General features: G+C 46.4%; 1 protein-coding gene across 5 annotated transcripts in view; it reads left to right on the top strand.

The window, feature by feature from the left end:
• Positions 1-2198, top strand: part of CLINT1 (clathrin interactor 1) — a 47838-nt gene extending 45640 nt beyond the window's left edge. For all 5 annotated transcript variants that reach the window (XM_083871813.1, XM_083871815.1, XM_083871811.1 and 2 more), the window contains exon 12: positions 502-2198. In XM_083871813.1, coding sequence (XP_083727939.1) covers positions 502-842 — 341 coding nt within the window. In that variant the 3' untranslated portion in view covers positions 843-2198. The remainder of the gene's footprint in view (positions 1-501) is intronic.
• Positions 2199-16447: the final 14249 nt, after the last annotated feature.

Here is a 16447-nt window from a genome sequence, read left to right as displayed (position 1 = left end):
GGGATGGGGTACTCCTGACATCCCTGGGCAGCCCCTGCCAAGACCTGACCACCCTTTCAATAAAGAAATTCTTCCTGATGCCCAAATCAGGAAATCGCTGTAGGCCTGGCCATTGTATCCATGTCCCCTGCGGTGACCATACAAGTTTCTTGAAGTACATGAGTATTTTAAGTATAACCGGACTGCCCTAAGCCCCTCAGTGTCCCCGGGCTGTCCTGAGCCCTCAGTGTCCCCGGGCTGCCCTGAGCCCCTCAGTGTCCCCAGGCTGCCCTGAGCCCCGCAGTGTGCCCAGGCTGCCCTGAGCCCCTCAGTGTCCCCGGGCTGCCCTGAGCCCCGCAGTGTGCCCAGGCTGCCCTGAGGCCCCTCAGTGTGTCGGGGCTGCCCTGAGCCCTGCAGTGTTTCCAGGCTGCCCTGACCCCTCAGTGTCCCCAGGCTGCCCTGAGCCCTCAGTGTGTGCCCAGATTCCACTCAGTGATGTTTTCTCTCTCTCTCTTTGCACAGATATGCAACAGCCGATGAATGTGATGACGCAGAACTTTGCAGCAGTGAACCTCAGCCCCCAGCCCAGCATAGTGCCGGTGCGGGCCCAGCCCAGCGCGCTGCTGGGGGGGCCCATGGGGCTGGCCATGCCTGGGGTGATGTCGGGGACCATGGGCATGGCCTCCATGGCCCCCACGCCCATGATGAACCCGGGAATGATGGGCATGAACGTGGGAGTGCCGGCCACGGGAATGGGCACGATAGGAATGGGGGTACCCAACATGGCTATGACCTCTCTGACTCCTGGGACTGTACAACCCAAGCAAGATGCCTTTGCAAATTTTGCCAATTTTAGCAAATAAAGATTGTAAAATAAATAAATAAATTGAGATTAAAATTAAATAAAATGGGCAGACTGAATGAAGGATTTTTAGCTGCACAAATATAGCTGGGGAAGGGATGGGAAACACTGATCAATACTTTTTTTTTTTTTCTTTATCAGTTAAAGTGTCTACATAAAGAACCAAAAGCTATTTTCTAAGTGTTGAAATAACTAGTATTCAAATTCTGGAGAGGTCAGAGATTCTTCTAAGGAATGTGTTGGATGATTTTGCAAAATAATTTGTATTAAGACCATCAAAAAAACCTTTCCTACGTAGAAGAACCAATTTTAACTTTGAGACTTGATGGAAGACTGGATTGGGGACTGGGTAAAAATGTTTGAATCTAATTTTATACTTTTCTTTTTTCTTGAAGAGCTTTGACTTTTTTTTTTCCCCTCTCCCTGATCGCCTTGTCATGATTGGATCATTCCTTTTACTACCACTGAGTCCACAATTGTGAAGTCACTCAAGTACTATGATCAGTTTTTTATAAGAATATATATTTTTGTCCAAAAATGGCTTACATATGGGACTATGGCTAATTCAAAGGGACCTGGAATGTATATATACTTTTGCTAATGTTCCAGCCACACTGCTGTATTACCCAAATTTTTATTGTAAAAATCCTCTCTCAGCAATTTGGTGATCAACAGATTTTTGGGGTCTTGACATGCTTCTAATGTTACAACTGATAACCTGTGCAAGTCTGGGAGAAGCTTTATCCAAGACTGCTGGAAGGTTTCCTTTCAGAAAACTCCAGAAATTGCACTTTCTTGGAGTTCTCCAGTGGCACTTGGCATCCTTTGTAGCACCAAAGTCCCTGAGGAGCCACTGGTTTAGGGCAGCAGCAGCAGGTGAATCACACTTCAGTGATGTAAATCTAGAACCTAACTTAATCCAATTGGCATTGGATCCTGACTTTTATACAACACTTGGTGATTCTTTTGTGTAAATATGGCATTAGCAGCTGTGGAATCCAATAGAGGAGTAAAAAATATATATATTAATAAAGGAGACCTGTAGCAGTCAAAGATTTTACTGATTTACTGAAAGCAAAAGAATGAATTAAGGTTTTGGGGGGGGTTGTTTTTCCTTCTGTAATTCTGCATTTAATTTCACATGAATCAAGATTTTAGAATCTGGAACACAAAGACATTGTTATATTCACAAGCTGGGAATATTGTTAAGAATACGCACTATACTATAGGTATGAAATTTATTGCCTCCCTTTTCTTATGTTGGATTTCTTTTTTATTATTAAATTGATAAAACTTTGTTTCCATTGTATTCATAATGTTCTGTTATACATAACATTAAAATGTTCATTAAAATCAATGTTGGGCTGCTTTTCCTTTCATTCCATTTGACGTTTATGAGAGCATTTGGGAAAAAAAATAATTATAATTTGGGCAAAGTAATTTTTATAAATAATTTAAAATTGTTTAATGACTTCTTATCTGAAGCCTTTCCTATCTGGCTCTACCGTTAGGAATTAAAAATGAAGCAGGCAAGATATCCTGACCCGCTCCAGCCTTGCTAATGCTCCATCTACAACATTTCTAATTAGGCAGAAATTCATGTACTTCAGCTAAGTGGTAATGAAAAGTGATTCATTTGCTGAATAAGAGATGAGAGTGAGTGTAATTAGCTGACTGCGGTTTTTAATCTTTCAACAATTCAATGTGTTTAAATTAGTTTCAAAGAATAGGAGCTTTCAAGTGTTGTTACATCAAAGTAATCAAGGCAGCCTTCAACGGCTGAGTAGGAGAGATGGCTCTGGTTCCTGTTCTGAAACCTTTACACTTATTTGGAATAATCATCTTCAAACCCTCTGCTTGGAACAGATGGGAAGGCTCAGACTGGTTCAATGTATGCAGAATTGTGGTGGGAAGGAGCTCCTTCCAGGGCTGGGAGATGGGGCTGAGGAGAGCTAAACCTGGAGTTGATGTTATCCTGTCGTGCTGGAGGGTGCAGTGCATCTCAATCCTCCTTGGAAGGTTCTGGAATGAACAGGATGAGTCTGTTCCTGGTGCTGTCCTAAGGTGGGTTTGGCCAGTGCAGTAGCTTTGAGTTGAAGGACATGTCCCTGTTCAGGTTGTTCACATCTCTCCAGAGGAACACGGTTTTGCTTCTAATTGACATTGGTGATAATGAAGCAGATCTGTCAGGGTTAGAGTAACTCCAGTGGAAAACGTGGTCACTTTGGGGTGGGTCTTTGTGGTTGTGCCAGTCACACCTTAGTCCAGGGTGCCGTGGCTCAGGAAAGAGCTGTAGGGGTGAACTGATCTCTGTCCATGCCATGGATCAGTATCCTCCTTACAGAGAGGGTGCGTGGAGTGTGAGAAGCAGCTTTGTCAGCCAGCCAGGTCCTCTGCAGGTGGGTGAGAACAAAGTCCTTCAAACCAAAATAAACACCGGGAAAGGAACTCTGGAAAGATTCCTTCAGAACGTGGGCCAGGCGCATCCCTGTGCATCTTTTCTGGAATGATGGGAGCCTGCCAGTTTTCTCCCCACTTCAAGCCCATGGAACACAGGTAGCAGTGCTCAGCAGAATGTGGCTTACATCTTTAAATAAAGACTGAATAGAAAATAGGTATTTGTTTAAAACAATATTGAACTTATTTAAGATAAATACCATAAAATGTTGCCATCTCTGATATTTCAGGTACGAACCAAATAATACCTTTGAGCTAGAAATTACCTTTCCAGGTGAAAATACAAATGAGCTGCTGAGCGAATGGGGACAGATCTACCAGTTACCACCTGCTGCATTATAGAATTCAGATATCACCAAAATTATGCTGCTGTGTTAATACAACTGCTTTCTTCATTTTTGAAGGTCCAGCTGTACCTGTGATCTCTCCAGAAGGGTTTGGCTGGCTGGGTTGTGTATATCTGTATACAGAAACACAGAATTCAATATATAGAATTACATAATTCTATAAATTAGCTGTGTGTTTGGTCCTGAGAGTTAAACTTTTACCACCTCTGGATTCTGTAGCTTCTAAACTTTAAAAGAGTTCAATTAAAATGAGTGCAATCCTCTGTAAAGGTTTTCTCTACTTCAGAAGGAGAGAAAAGGGCAGCAGAACCCAACTGTGTTTAGTTTTTTTATAGAATCATTAAAAAAAATGCATCTTGATGTGTACAAAGGAGTAATAAATTCCAGCACAGGTGCAAGTTCAGTGAGAACTAGAGCATCCACCATGTTCTACAAAAGAAATTATATTCAAAACAGCTAAACAAGGGTATTTATAGCAGCATCTGTTTCAGCTCTATCTGTCAGCTAAGAACAGTCTGACACAGCTTAGGGGAGGTGGGGGAGGGATTTATCAATGAAGTGTTTACATAATGCAGGCAGGCATTGTATACTCAAGGTGATACCAGCTATAACAGGATAACAAATATCTAAAGACACTTTTATTCTCAGAGGCCTTTGCTCCAGGAGTCACTCTACAAAATTGCCTCCATGTTCCTCTGTGCTCGACTGTAAACACACTCACAGCAGATGACATTTTATAGTGTCGTGGCTGGCTTCTGATTAAGGCTTTTAATGCTGAGGGCATTTTTGGTTTTAATTTTTTTCCTTTCTCACAAGTTTTATTCCAAGGTGTCAACGACTAAAATTTAGAATTGTTTCATGTTTTCAATTGTTTCAGGGTTTCAAACTCTTCTTCCTCTCCTGGTGATGGAAGTGCAGCTCCTTCTCGGGACAGAGTGGGGCTGTTGCTGTGTGCAGTTAGGCAGAAACCACAATCCCCTGGAACCTTTTTTTGCCCAGATCCCATGGACTTGGAGCTCAGTTTAATGTTTTAAACATTTCCACGGGCAAAGGGCTTCTTGGAGGTGGTGGTGGGAGGATGCTGGTGGTAGCTCTGCTGCTGGGAGCTGCTTGTAGAGCTCTGAGGAGAGAAGTTGCAAAGACAACTCGGTGAGCTGGGTTAATGTTGTGAGACTCAGAAGGATGGTCCCCGAAATTTGTAAGTCAATCTCTATGGCTTGTTCAATGATCTGGTCACAGTTTTATCTATGGATGCTGTGGAATTTTTCTTCTCCATGTGAAATGACCTTTAAAACCAGATGTGTCTCATTTTCATTTTTTATGTGTTTCTGCATCCACTGTTCACCTAAGGAATGATAAGAGGTAAGAGAAAATCTGCAGAATGGGGAAAATGAAGAAAGATGTCTTTGAAGAACTCAGTGTATCCCTGGATTCTGCAGCTGGGGGTTCTTTACATGGAGTAATCCAGTCTCTACTTCTACATAAATCCTTCATGTCTAGAACACAGCAAAGGCTCAGCTCATCTCTGTTTTTAAAAATGTCTTTACTCCTCACAAATTTCCAGATTTTTTTTTTTTTTTTTAAATCGTGCCATAAGGTACTGGCTCAGTAATTAACTGGTTCTTTAATCGAGCTACAATTACTTTGTTTCATGAGAAGGGAAAAAAAAAAAAAAAAAAGAATGTATACCAAGACAGAGCTACTTTCGACATCTGGGAACCTCCTAACAGCTGGCTATCTAATGAATATGCATCTGCTTAAGAGGCTGTAGGCCATTAATAAACCAATAGATATAAAACAGAAACAATCTTTGTCAGCTTCAAATGAGATTGGATGCAATGTGCTGTGAAGTGTCACTGTCACATTGAATCCAGCCGGGGAGGTTAACGGAGGCTCCGCGGCAGAGAGGGCGGAAAAAGCAGTGCCGGGACAGGGACGGGGATGGGGACAGGGACAGCGATGGTGACAGGGATAGGGACAGGGCTGGGCCCGCCGAGCTCTGCGAGTGTCTGCTGCTGCTTTTTGCCTTCTCATTTCTCCTGGTACCGGTTGGGTTCGAGGCACCGGGGGCCTTTTATCTGCCACTCCAGCAATTGTGTCGTTTTGGGTCTGACAGAGGAGGATGTGGGGTTTCCCACATTAATTCGAGTGAGGCAGGAACTGCTTGCGTGAATAAATGACTGGGGAGAAGTTACAGGAATGTGATAAAAATGCACCTATCTGACTGAGAGCTGGGGCTTTGTCAGGAGGCTCAGAACAGCCCCGGAGCCGTGTTGTACAACAGGATTGTTGTAGGGTGAAATAAATCCCCTTAAAACATTGACAGTGACCTCATGTGACTGTACAGGTATCTCTGACCCCTCAAGAGTTGTATCTGTGCTTGTTCCAAGGTGGGAAGCTCGTATGCTGTCCCAAGCTGCACCAGCATTTGGTACCTTACAGTTGTTCTGCTCCTTTGTTTCCTGTGGCAGATCCCATAAAACGTGAAATTTATTTTAGGGCTCTCCATCCCTTCTGCACAGTGTGTTAGTCCAGTGTGTCCTTCCTTCCAAGGGTTGGTCACCCCGTGCAGTGGCCTCTCACAGCAGTGAGGAATGGTACCGAGGTGGTTTTCCTAAAAGAAAATCCATTATTTCAGCTCAAGCCCCACTACTTTAACAGGGCCCTGTCAGCTGCAGTAGAGCTGGGCTGCAGGCACCCCTGGGATGGGGACAGGGGCAGCAGTTATTTTTGGGTTTGGGGACCTGGAGTAATGGTCTGCTACCTCACCTGGGCTCTGCTTTAGAGCCAGACTTGCACCATGTATGTGTCAGTTCCCAGGAAACTCTATAAATTGAGATTTGTAATAGTTTTCCTTGCAGCTCAATTGTAAAGGGCAGCCTTCAGCAGTTCAGCAGAAATTGTAACATGAAGCTTTTTTGCCCCTGGATTTAGAAGTTTTTGTTACAATAAAATGGAAGCAAGAGAAGTTAAAATGGAAAGATGAGTGCTCTGTAATTACTGCAGATCTTACTAGCAGCTTCTTAGAAGAGAAAATTTGCACTTTGTATCATCACATCAATATTATAATTTAAACCAAAATCTGTTAACAAGATTGACTTAATTCCTAGAATAGTGTTTATCTTACCCTTAGTTTTAAGACAGTCGATTACTCAAAGTCCCTTTCAGAGCTGCAGCCGCACTGGTGACAAATTTAACTTCTGAGACTTGAAGTTTTACTTCAAGACTTGGTGTAAAGGGGAGGTATAAACTCTGCACCACAGCCGAGCATCTTCCTGGCTTCTGCAGGGCTGGGATTTTCTCTCCTTGCTTCTCTGCTGTGCCACCACAGGCCCGGGGCAGCAGCAGGGGCTGCCCGCGGTGAGGGGAGCAGGTTGGTCACTGAGAGCCGCCCACCGCCCTCCCCAGGCTCTCCCTTTCAGCCCAACATCAGCAGCGCTCTCAGATGCCGCTGTTTTATCTGTTTTGAGGCAGACAAAAGAGCACGAGGCAAAGGAGGGCTGGCCTTTTAAGTACTTTCACTTTTCAAGGTCATTTGTGGAGCTTTTATCAATCAGAAAGCTAAATCCATACAAAAGGCATCTATAATGAACCAAGCGTATCTCAAACCTTATCCCTTCAGCTGAATACGAATTATCCAAGAAGGTGCTTCAGTGGCCACGTTCACCAAGTTCAGCATCTCTTGTGAACATTTATAAAGTAGCAGAGAAGCCACTACTATTGTGATTTGGCATCTATCAATTCCTTGTCTTTTTTTTCCTGTAATTGATTTATTAATTACAGCATCTTAATGATCTATTTAAAATAAATAAACCATTTACACCATTTCAAAGGTATTTTGTGATGTTCAGCTGATATTAAAATAGCACCAGCCTTATGTGCTTTTTCAGCAAGTGACCTAATTAGTTAATAAAGTAATTGAATATTAAAAAGGATGTTGCAAGTGATTAAAATTTAAGAGCCTTCAGAACATTATTAAAGCTATAAATCATACATCACTGTTTTAATTTGCATAGCTACAGAATTACTAATGGTCCCACATGCATAAGCTACTTGGCAATTAGTCTTTTAACAAACTGTTGGTGATACTATAAGGTTACCAAAATCTTTCCCCATTTTTGATTTGCAAACAAAATCCAGGATTGGAGAGCACTAAGGGTTAAATTCCTAAAAGTCGGGAAATTTGGTTCTTTCAGTTTTCCCTCTACCTGCCTGTTTTCCCCTTGTCCCTCTACTTCCCAGACAGGAGAGCACATCCTCCTCCCAAGTCCCCCTGAGGTGTGTAAAGGAGATGAGGAAGTGTCTGCTCCTACCTTGAGCTTCCTGAGCTGGCCTCCAAGTGGTTTTCCAGGCCAGTCTGATGTGCACAAATTTCCCTACCTGGTGCTGGGCCATTTTCCATCTTTCTCTCATATACACACAGCTCTCTCAGAGCCCCTTTCCTTCCCAGAGAAGTGGCACTGGGCAGACAAAGGGAGTTACTGACTAGCGGCAGTCACACGTGAGCTTTGTCCCATGAGACATCACCTTTGGGATGTGGGAGAACCACACCAGGTGCTCATCACCTCCCATTCCCCGTGCTGGGCTTGCAGCCCATGGGAAACCTCAAGCAACTGCAAACAAAAAAAAGAGTTGGAAAAATGATGCGAGCTTCCTGCCCTGCACCACGGGGCAGGCGCGGCGATGAGGGTCAGCTGCCCACGGCCCCTGGCCGAGGCCTCGGGCTGGCTGCAGGCAGGCAGGGAGACAGGATGACAGTTTTCAACTTAATTAGGTACAAACTGCGCTGGCCGGATGAGCTGCCCGGTCTCCCCTCTCCTCACATTCAGCATCTCCTCGGCTCCCGGCCCCGGCAGTGACGGCCGGCAGAGCACGGTCCAGCGCGCAGGCACAGAGCGGGGCTGTCTCTGCCTTCAGCACTCGCAGCCTGACAAGAGGCAAACAGCGGTGGGGCAGAGGGAACGACCTGTGTGCAGCGGAGCACAGCCCGGCACCGGCAGAGCACCGAGAGCGGCAGAGGGAACCGGCCGGAGCCCCAGCACCGCCGCTGTGTGTCAGCCCCGCAGCCTCTCCCGGAGATCCCGGGTCGGATCGCACTGTCACCGCCTGCCCGGGCTCCCCCAGGGCTCCTGGAACGGTTCCTCTGCTCCTGCTTCAGGGCCACACTCACAGCAAATTGTGGGTGCCTGAGCAGTTGCTGATTTTCCCACCGTTTTCTTTGAGTCTTCATAGAATCACAAAATCATGGAACGGTTTGGGTTGCAAAGGACCTTAAATATCATCTAACTCCAGCCCTCCAGCCAACCAACCAACTCTCCACTAGACCAGATTGCTCAGAGTCCCATCCAGCCTGGCCTTGAACAATTCCAGGGATGGGGCAGCCACAGCTTCTCTGGGCACCCTGTGCTAAGGCTTCCACACCTCACAGCTGAGAATTTCTCTTTAATATCTAACCTCAACTAACTGTCTTTCAGCGTGGAGCCATTGCCCCTTGTCCAGTCACGACACGCTCCTGTTCTCTCTCTCTGGGAGTTGGGATTTCAGCATCCCAGCCCATCCCAGGGACTGATGCCTGTGTGGCTCTCGCTCCCCTCTCCTGCCCTCACACCCTGCCCAGCTGGGTGGCTGCAGGTGGCTGCCTGTGTAAGCTGCTACCTTCATCTCGTAAGCCTCAAGTCCTTTTTTTTATATAAATGGAGCAAAAAAATCTTTACAGAATAGCATTCACATGAGAAACAGAGGTGTTGTTTAACCACATCAGCAGAACCTTGGTGTAGTTTTGGCTATTAAAGTGCTACATTACCAGAAGAATTTCCTTTTTGGGCAGCAAAAACAACTTTTCAGGAGTTTCCTTTGAAGACTTTTTTGAGGTCAGGGGCTGCAGCCTTTTGTAATCTCTCTGTGTCACCCTACAGCAATTTTGGGAAACCCTTACACTGGATATTGTGACAAACACCAGCTCGTTGTTCATTAGTTTACACTTGTTAATAGATGTGAGGCCAGAGTGGAGGATGCTCTGGGCGAGTGATTCACCCTCTGCTGCACTAAGGCTTGCCATGACTGCAATGGCCCAGACAGAACCATCCTCTTTTAAGGGTCTTTTCATTAAAACACCAGGCTGAGGGATGGGTGACTTCAGAGCATTTTGACCCAACAAGGAATGACAGGCACATGGCTGCTTTTAAAGTAAACTAATTAATAGTCACTATCTTATCAGTATAAAACAGTCAGCACATGAGGAGGGTGGGCAAATCCAGATGCAAAGCATTTGTAAATGAGGCTACACACACACACACAAAGGTTACTGCAGTACCAACAGCACACCAAGGAGCACACTTTGGAATATCCAGCTCCAAAGGCAAACAGGAGAGGTCTGGAGTTGATTCCAATTCACACCTCTGGGGCTGATTTTAGGCAAAGTTACATCAACGATCTGTTTCAGTGCACCTTGACTCCACCAACCAGGTTCACTTCAATGTTGCAACATCACCTGCCAGCCCTCACAATGTGGGAAGAGAACCAGAGCCCACCTGGGTGACACACCTGCCTTTGGACCAGCATACTCTGCCCAGCTGAAATATTAACTTTTTAAACCCCCGGTTTTCCAAACACCACAAACAGGCAATTTCAGAAGCAAACACAACCCGTGTCCCTCACCCAAACACCCTCTCCTGATGCACAGTCAGTAACTGCTCCTTATTCCACATGGGATCTCTTCCCTGTGAGACACTCCTCCAAAAGAAGAAAACCAGAAGCCATTTCCTTGCTCTCACATGCCAAGAGCATCCCCCACCCCTTTTGTCAGCTTCCCACTGCTCTCATTTCCAAGCCTCCAAGGCAACTGTAAGTTTTGCTCCAGTTGGTTTTTCCACCAACTTTGGGATGTTGCCTAACAGTTGTTCACTTTTCCCCAAAAGAATCAGCAAGGAGCCCTTGTTCCCAGCAGGAGTGTAAGATCAGGGACGTTCTGCTTTCTGGTCCAGCTCACAGAATGGACCCTGGCTGACTCCAGCCCTGCAGCCCCAGCATCACTCCGAGCTCTTTCCTCTGAGCGTGGTGAGTATCCTGTTTGCCATCCTTCCTGCTGCTCTCTGCCATTAGCACGATAGCATCAGGTTTTCCACTTAAGCTCCCACATCCTTTTCCTGATCAACACGTTGTACAATTGCTCCATTGACCACGCTCTGATGGAAAAAACTTACCGAGCTTGAGCCTCGTCCCCCGAAGGGCAGGACAGCAAGGGGATGGTTTCCTCCTTCCAGCCTCTTCTGGTGCATTTACACATAACTCTACCACAGCACCCACATTCTTAAATAACAGTATTTTATAGGATTTACTTCACTGCATCGTTGTGCATAAGTGATTTGTGATTTCTGTCTGTAAATACGTGACAAGGTAAGGATACCCACAGAGCCCTGTTTTACAGCCTGGGCAGCAGGATCAGCAGTTGCTCTTTCCCAGTGTGTTCTAGCAGTCCCAACACCAGCTCCTGCACTCCTCCCTCAGCCAATGTTCCCTCCAGCCACATCCTCATCCCTGCTGGACAGCCACAGGGCTCCTCTGCTCCTGCACCCAAAGCACCCACAGGAGTTCCCTGGCAGAGCTGTGCTGTCCCTCCTGCCTGGCCTGGCCGTGGTTTCCCTCACCAAGTACTGCCTCCCTGCAAGGTCTTCAGATACATGTCTGCACATTCCCTGTGACAAATCCAGTGATGCTTTGCCCATCATGGAGTTCCCATGTTTGCAGGCTCTGGTGCAAAACAGAAGTCAACTTGAGAGATGCACCTAAGCCAACGCACAGGGACTAAGTTTTGCCAAGGAATGCCATCAGCCCCTGTTGTCAGCCCTGACCTGGAGGTGAGGGCTGCCCAGGGGGGTGGTGGAGTCACTGTCCCCGAAGGTGTTCAAGGAATGACAGATATGGCACTCCATGCTCTGGTCCAGCTGACAAGGTGGGGATCAGTCACAGGTTGGGCTCGGTGATCCTGGATGTCTTTTCCAACCTCAATGATTCTGTGACTGTGTGAGGGCTCTGTCCCAGCGACTCTGGCCATGCCACCACTCCAGGACGGCCGTTTTTACGGGGGGAACTTTTGTCCTATTGCAAAGGGAGAGATGATGCTGCACAAACTCTGCTCACACGGCAGGGAGACACAGCACCCGGGGCCTGACCTGGGCCTGTGAAGCATCGGGGAGCACGGACAGAGACTGGCACACACAGACAGACACAGATAGACACACACGGACACACACACGGGTACATACAGACACACAGACACAGATAGACACACACAGACACACACGGCCTCTCCAGGAGCGGCTCCAGGGCGGTGTTTGGGGTGCCGCTGACCCTCCGCCGCCTCCATCCCCGCACGGCCCCTCCGTCCCTTCCAACTCCACACGTCCCCTCATGGCCCCTCCATCCCCCCACGGACCTTCCATCCCCTCCATCCCCCTCCGTCCCCTCACGGCCCCAGTCCCCTCACGCCCCCCCCGTCCCCCCCGGCCGCCGCGGGGTTTCCCTGCCCGCTGCTGCCCCCTGGCGGGGCGCGGCTGCTCCAGGCCGGGACCGGGATGGGGATCGGAGAGTGACCGGGAAGGGCCCGGCCCGGCCCCGCAGCCCCCACACCGCCCGGCTGGGGGACCTCCGATGAGCCTGAATCTCCTGTTTTTCCTGGCGGGAGCATCAGCGGATTCCTGCTCGTTAGAGCTCCCATGGCTGCGCTGCTCGGAGCCAGGGAGAGGCCCTGGCTGAGATTCCCAGCGGAAGGAAGATAAACCTGAAGGGCTCTAGCACACGGGGGAGTGTGTGGACAACCTTTCTGCAGCATTTAGTGCCCATGGAAGGGAGAAATCCAGAGCCCTGAAAATCTCCCCCACCCTTTTCCAGAGAGAAGGCCCCTCCACAGAGTAGGAGCATCTCTTCAGCCTCACCAGCCTCACAAGGAAGAATTTCTCCCTAAAAAGACATCTCTGATCCACATGTATCAGCATCACTTCTCATGGGATTAGAAAGGTTCCTGGAAGTCAGGTTCCCCACTGGCTATGCACACACAGTAGAAGAGATGCTGGATGCTGGCTCTGGGCCACTCCAGTTCCCGGAAAACCATCTCCTGTTAGCACTGTGGAAGACCACACACAGAGGTAACAGTGATCAGGCCACTGTGGTTACATTTATCAACATGAAGTTCACCTCCCTCCTGCATCTCTAAAAGACAAGTATCATGGTATTGTTATTTTGTAGATTAATACCCTTTTGAACACACAAATTACTGGTTTGTCCTCAGTTATGTGACTAGATAGCAATGCTTTATTCACCTGGGGGTCTCCACATCCAGCATCTGCCCTACCCACAGCAGTCCCAGCTCCTTCACTGACACAATACACATCACTCTATTGGTAGAGCTCAAAAAAAATGCTTTGAGGCAAACTGTTACACAGATATATTTATTGCATTGCAGTCTTAGCAATTTTAAATATAAACATTTGTATCTGGAAAGCAGAATATTGCAAATTCGGTATTATCCAACATGTTCATAGCAGCATCAGCTTCCTAAGAAACAAAATGTTTAGGAAGACAGAGAAAGAATTACAAGTTACACCTTCATTTATCACCATCTGACCCAAACATGGAACTGCAGCTGTGAAACAGATATTGAAGTCACCAAATGTGACCTTGAGGACGTCAGTGATTTCAAGACCAAGGAGTGTTTTTGTACCTGATTCCCCACATGGTTTTCGTGTGCCAAGGTGAGGGTAACTAACAGTCACAAGCCTGGAGAGGGCAGAGGGTCGATGTATCTGCATTGCCTGACAGAGAGAGTTTTGATAACAACACTTGGCACTTGTACAGCATTTACCACTTCCCCAGCTCCTCACAAGACAGGTGAGGAGCGCTCTTGGATGTGTTACAGCTGTGGAGTGTCAGGGAGAGGGATGGGAGGGACTTGCCAAGGCCATTCAGTGGGCGAAAGGCAGTGAAGAGAGCAGAATTTGTCAGCCCCTGAATTCCAATCCCATGTCAGTCTGGTGCCTCATGCTGCTCCTCTGTGGCTCCCTAAGGAAGTTTTACAGGTGACTGATTGGTTAACGAGTCCCAACCCCTGCAACTGCAGTGGGTGTGTGCACCACTTGAAAAGAGGTCAACCCATCTGCTCCCCTTGTAATGCCCAATTTAATTTTAGGGAAACCAAGCATTTCTCTCATCTCGTCCTCTCAGAATAATGTGTCAGCTGAAGACACCTTGGCACAGCTACGCTTTGCTCTGAAGCAGTGGAAATCAGAAGCAATTGCTACAGGAGCAGCTTTCATTTCTTTCCTGAGGGAGAGCACTGATCTTTTGAGAGGAAAAAAGGATGGATATGTTTTCACACAAACTGATCAAACGACTTTTCACTCTGAACGAATACAAGACTGACTGAAAGTCTCAGGTGTACTAATTTTTTTTCAACAAAGTCATCCAGGTGTACACCAGAAACCTAGAAGCTAGTAAGAGAGTTATCCAGGAACATCAGGAGGCATTTTCCTTCCCTGACAGGCCTTCACTTCCACCAGCTAAGAGCAAGAGCACTTACAGTGACATCTGAAAGGACTTGTAAACATCATGAGACAAGCATCTCTGCTTTTTCCCCATTAAAGCAATCCTTTCTCCTGCACCCCAGGAAGCCAACAAGGAAAAACCAAACCTCCTCCATCCCTGCCCAAAAGGGCAAATTTCCTCACTTCCTTTTCCTCTTGCTGGGTTTCCTCTGCAAAATGTTAAGGGGCAGGATCAAACATCTCAGTGATTAGAGGTGGAACCTGGCAGAGACTCCAGGGGCAGCTCAGGTGCTGTGAAAGGCTCACAGCATAAGGGAGGCTGCACTCAAGAGCTGGCTCAGCATCTTCCCCTTCATGTACAGAGCTCAACTACCCAGTGCTGGCAGGATTGTGCCCAAGGCACAGGCTAGAAAGCCCCTTCCCATGTCAAGGAGTTATCACCACCTGAGTAATTCCTCTCCCTTCGTTTGTCCTTGCCTAATACCCCATCTAAGATGCTCTCTGTCAGTGTGAAGCCATTCCCCCTTGTCCTGGCACTCCAGGTCCTTGTCAATAGTCTCTCTCCATCTTTCTTGTAAGCTCCAGGTGCTCAAAGGCTGCAATTAGGTCACTCTAAAGCTTCTCTTCTCCAGGTTGAACAATCCCAACTCTCTCAGCCTTTCCTGGTTTGTAGTACTTTAATTACAATCAGAATTTCACAAATTCTATAAAACTTACTTTTCCAATGCTATTTCTAGTCAGCAGCAGCCTTTCCTAGGGTTCTAACAGACTGTCCTAGGATTGCTATTAGTAGAAACTTGAATTTTTTTAAGCCAATGTCAAGAAGCAAAAGCATGAACTGAAGTAGTTCTGGGCTGCAGATGCTGCAGTCCTCAGCATTCATATTTTACACTTGGCAGTGCAGGCAGGAGAGAAAACGTCCTTATATTTGGCAGTATTTGCAGTTATGCTCTGAGGCAGACACTGGCATATACCTGAGCACCTTCTCAGGCAAGAGCTGTCCTGGCTGAGGGAATCACTGCATCACCTCTGAAAGGTGCAGGACTGTGCTTTCCAATTTTATCCAGTGGCAGAGCTTGCAGTGTAAGTTGGTGCTTATAACTCTGATTTTCTAATCAAAGACAAGAAGTTTACCTGGAATAAATATCTGCATAAACTCATTGTTTTCAGTCTGCTGTCCCTGCTCCATTTTCCTTTAAGATTCTGGATGAAATAATTACCACCTGTCTTACTTAGGTCAGTGCCAGTAAGAAACACAAAGGGTGAGTGTGGGCAGAATATTGGACAGAATGTCAAATTCAATAAAAATGAGACATCTTTTTTCTCTGCTTCATTTTATCCTGCACACCTCTTCACCCAGTGAATCACTGCAACAACAAACTAGGAAAACCTAGCACTTAATGAAGGAAAAGAAATAATAATTATTTTTCAAAAGTTTCAAACAATCAGTTTACTCCAAAAAGTAATATCATCCAAGATAAATAATTCTTCTGACCAAATAATTTCAAAAATTTAAAGAGCACAGTATGAAAATCAAGAATAGCCAAAGACTCTCTGGATTCAAAACTGGATGGGGTAACATTCCTTAGGGAAGGGTAAAAACCAGTGGGCACTCAGGCCTGCTCCTGCTGAGGGAATGCTGCAAAAGAAACAATGCATCCAAACACTGAAGGAGAAGCAGCAGATGGAAAACAGCACTCACTGATTAATTCAGTAATCACCTGCAGAGGATATGCTAAGTACTTCACTCTAGGTCAGAAAAAAAACCTTCCAGGCAATTAACAAGCTGGACAAGTCAGTTGAGAGAAGAAACTGAACTCACACTTCTTTATAAGCTTTTTTTTTCTCCTTTGGCCTTACCTTTTCTACTATCACAGCCTAAGAAGTGTTTGAGTAAAATGAAGCACCTGATCAAAAACATTTCCTAAGAAATAATCTCAGAAATGAGAAATTATTTTAAAACTTTCTCAAATTATCCCAAAGCTTATTCAAAGTTATTGCAGAAAACTGTTCCTTGCAGTAACTGGGTTCCTCACCCCAAAGACACTTTAAGAACCACTGCTGAGCACCAGGCTGGGCAAAGTCCTAGAAATACAGCACAGGTGGAAACCTGTGGATCCTTTCCAGGGAGGTTTTCATACCCACACAAAGCTTTTTCACTCTCACGTTGCTCTCTGTCTCTTACTCTTCATTCCTTAGCACAAAGACTTTGGTGTGTCTGTGCTCACAGCACCACCGCAGCAACAGAGGAAGGACTGGGAGCA

Source organism: Zosterops lateralis, assembly GCF_965231275.1.
Source record: "Zosterops lateralis genome assembly, chromosome: 14".
Lineage (NCBI taxonomy): Eukaryota > Metazoa > Chordata > Aves > Passeriformes > Zosteropidae > Zosterops > Zosterops lateralis.
This window is presented reverse-complemented; position numbering and strand designations above follow the sequence as displayed.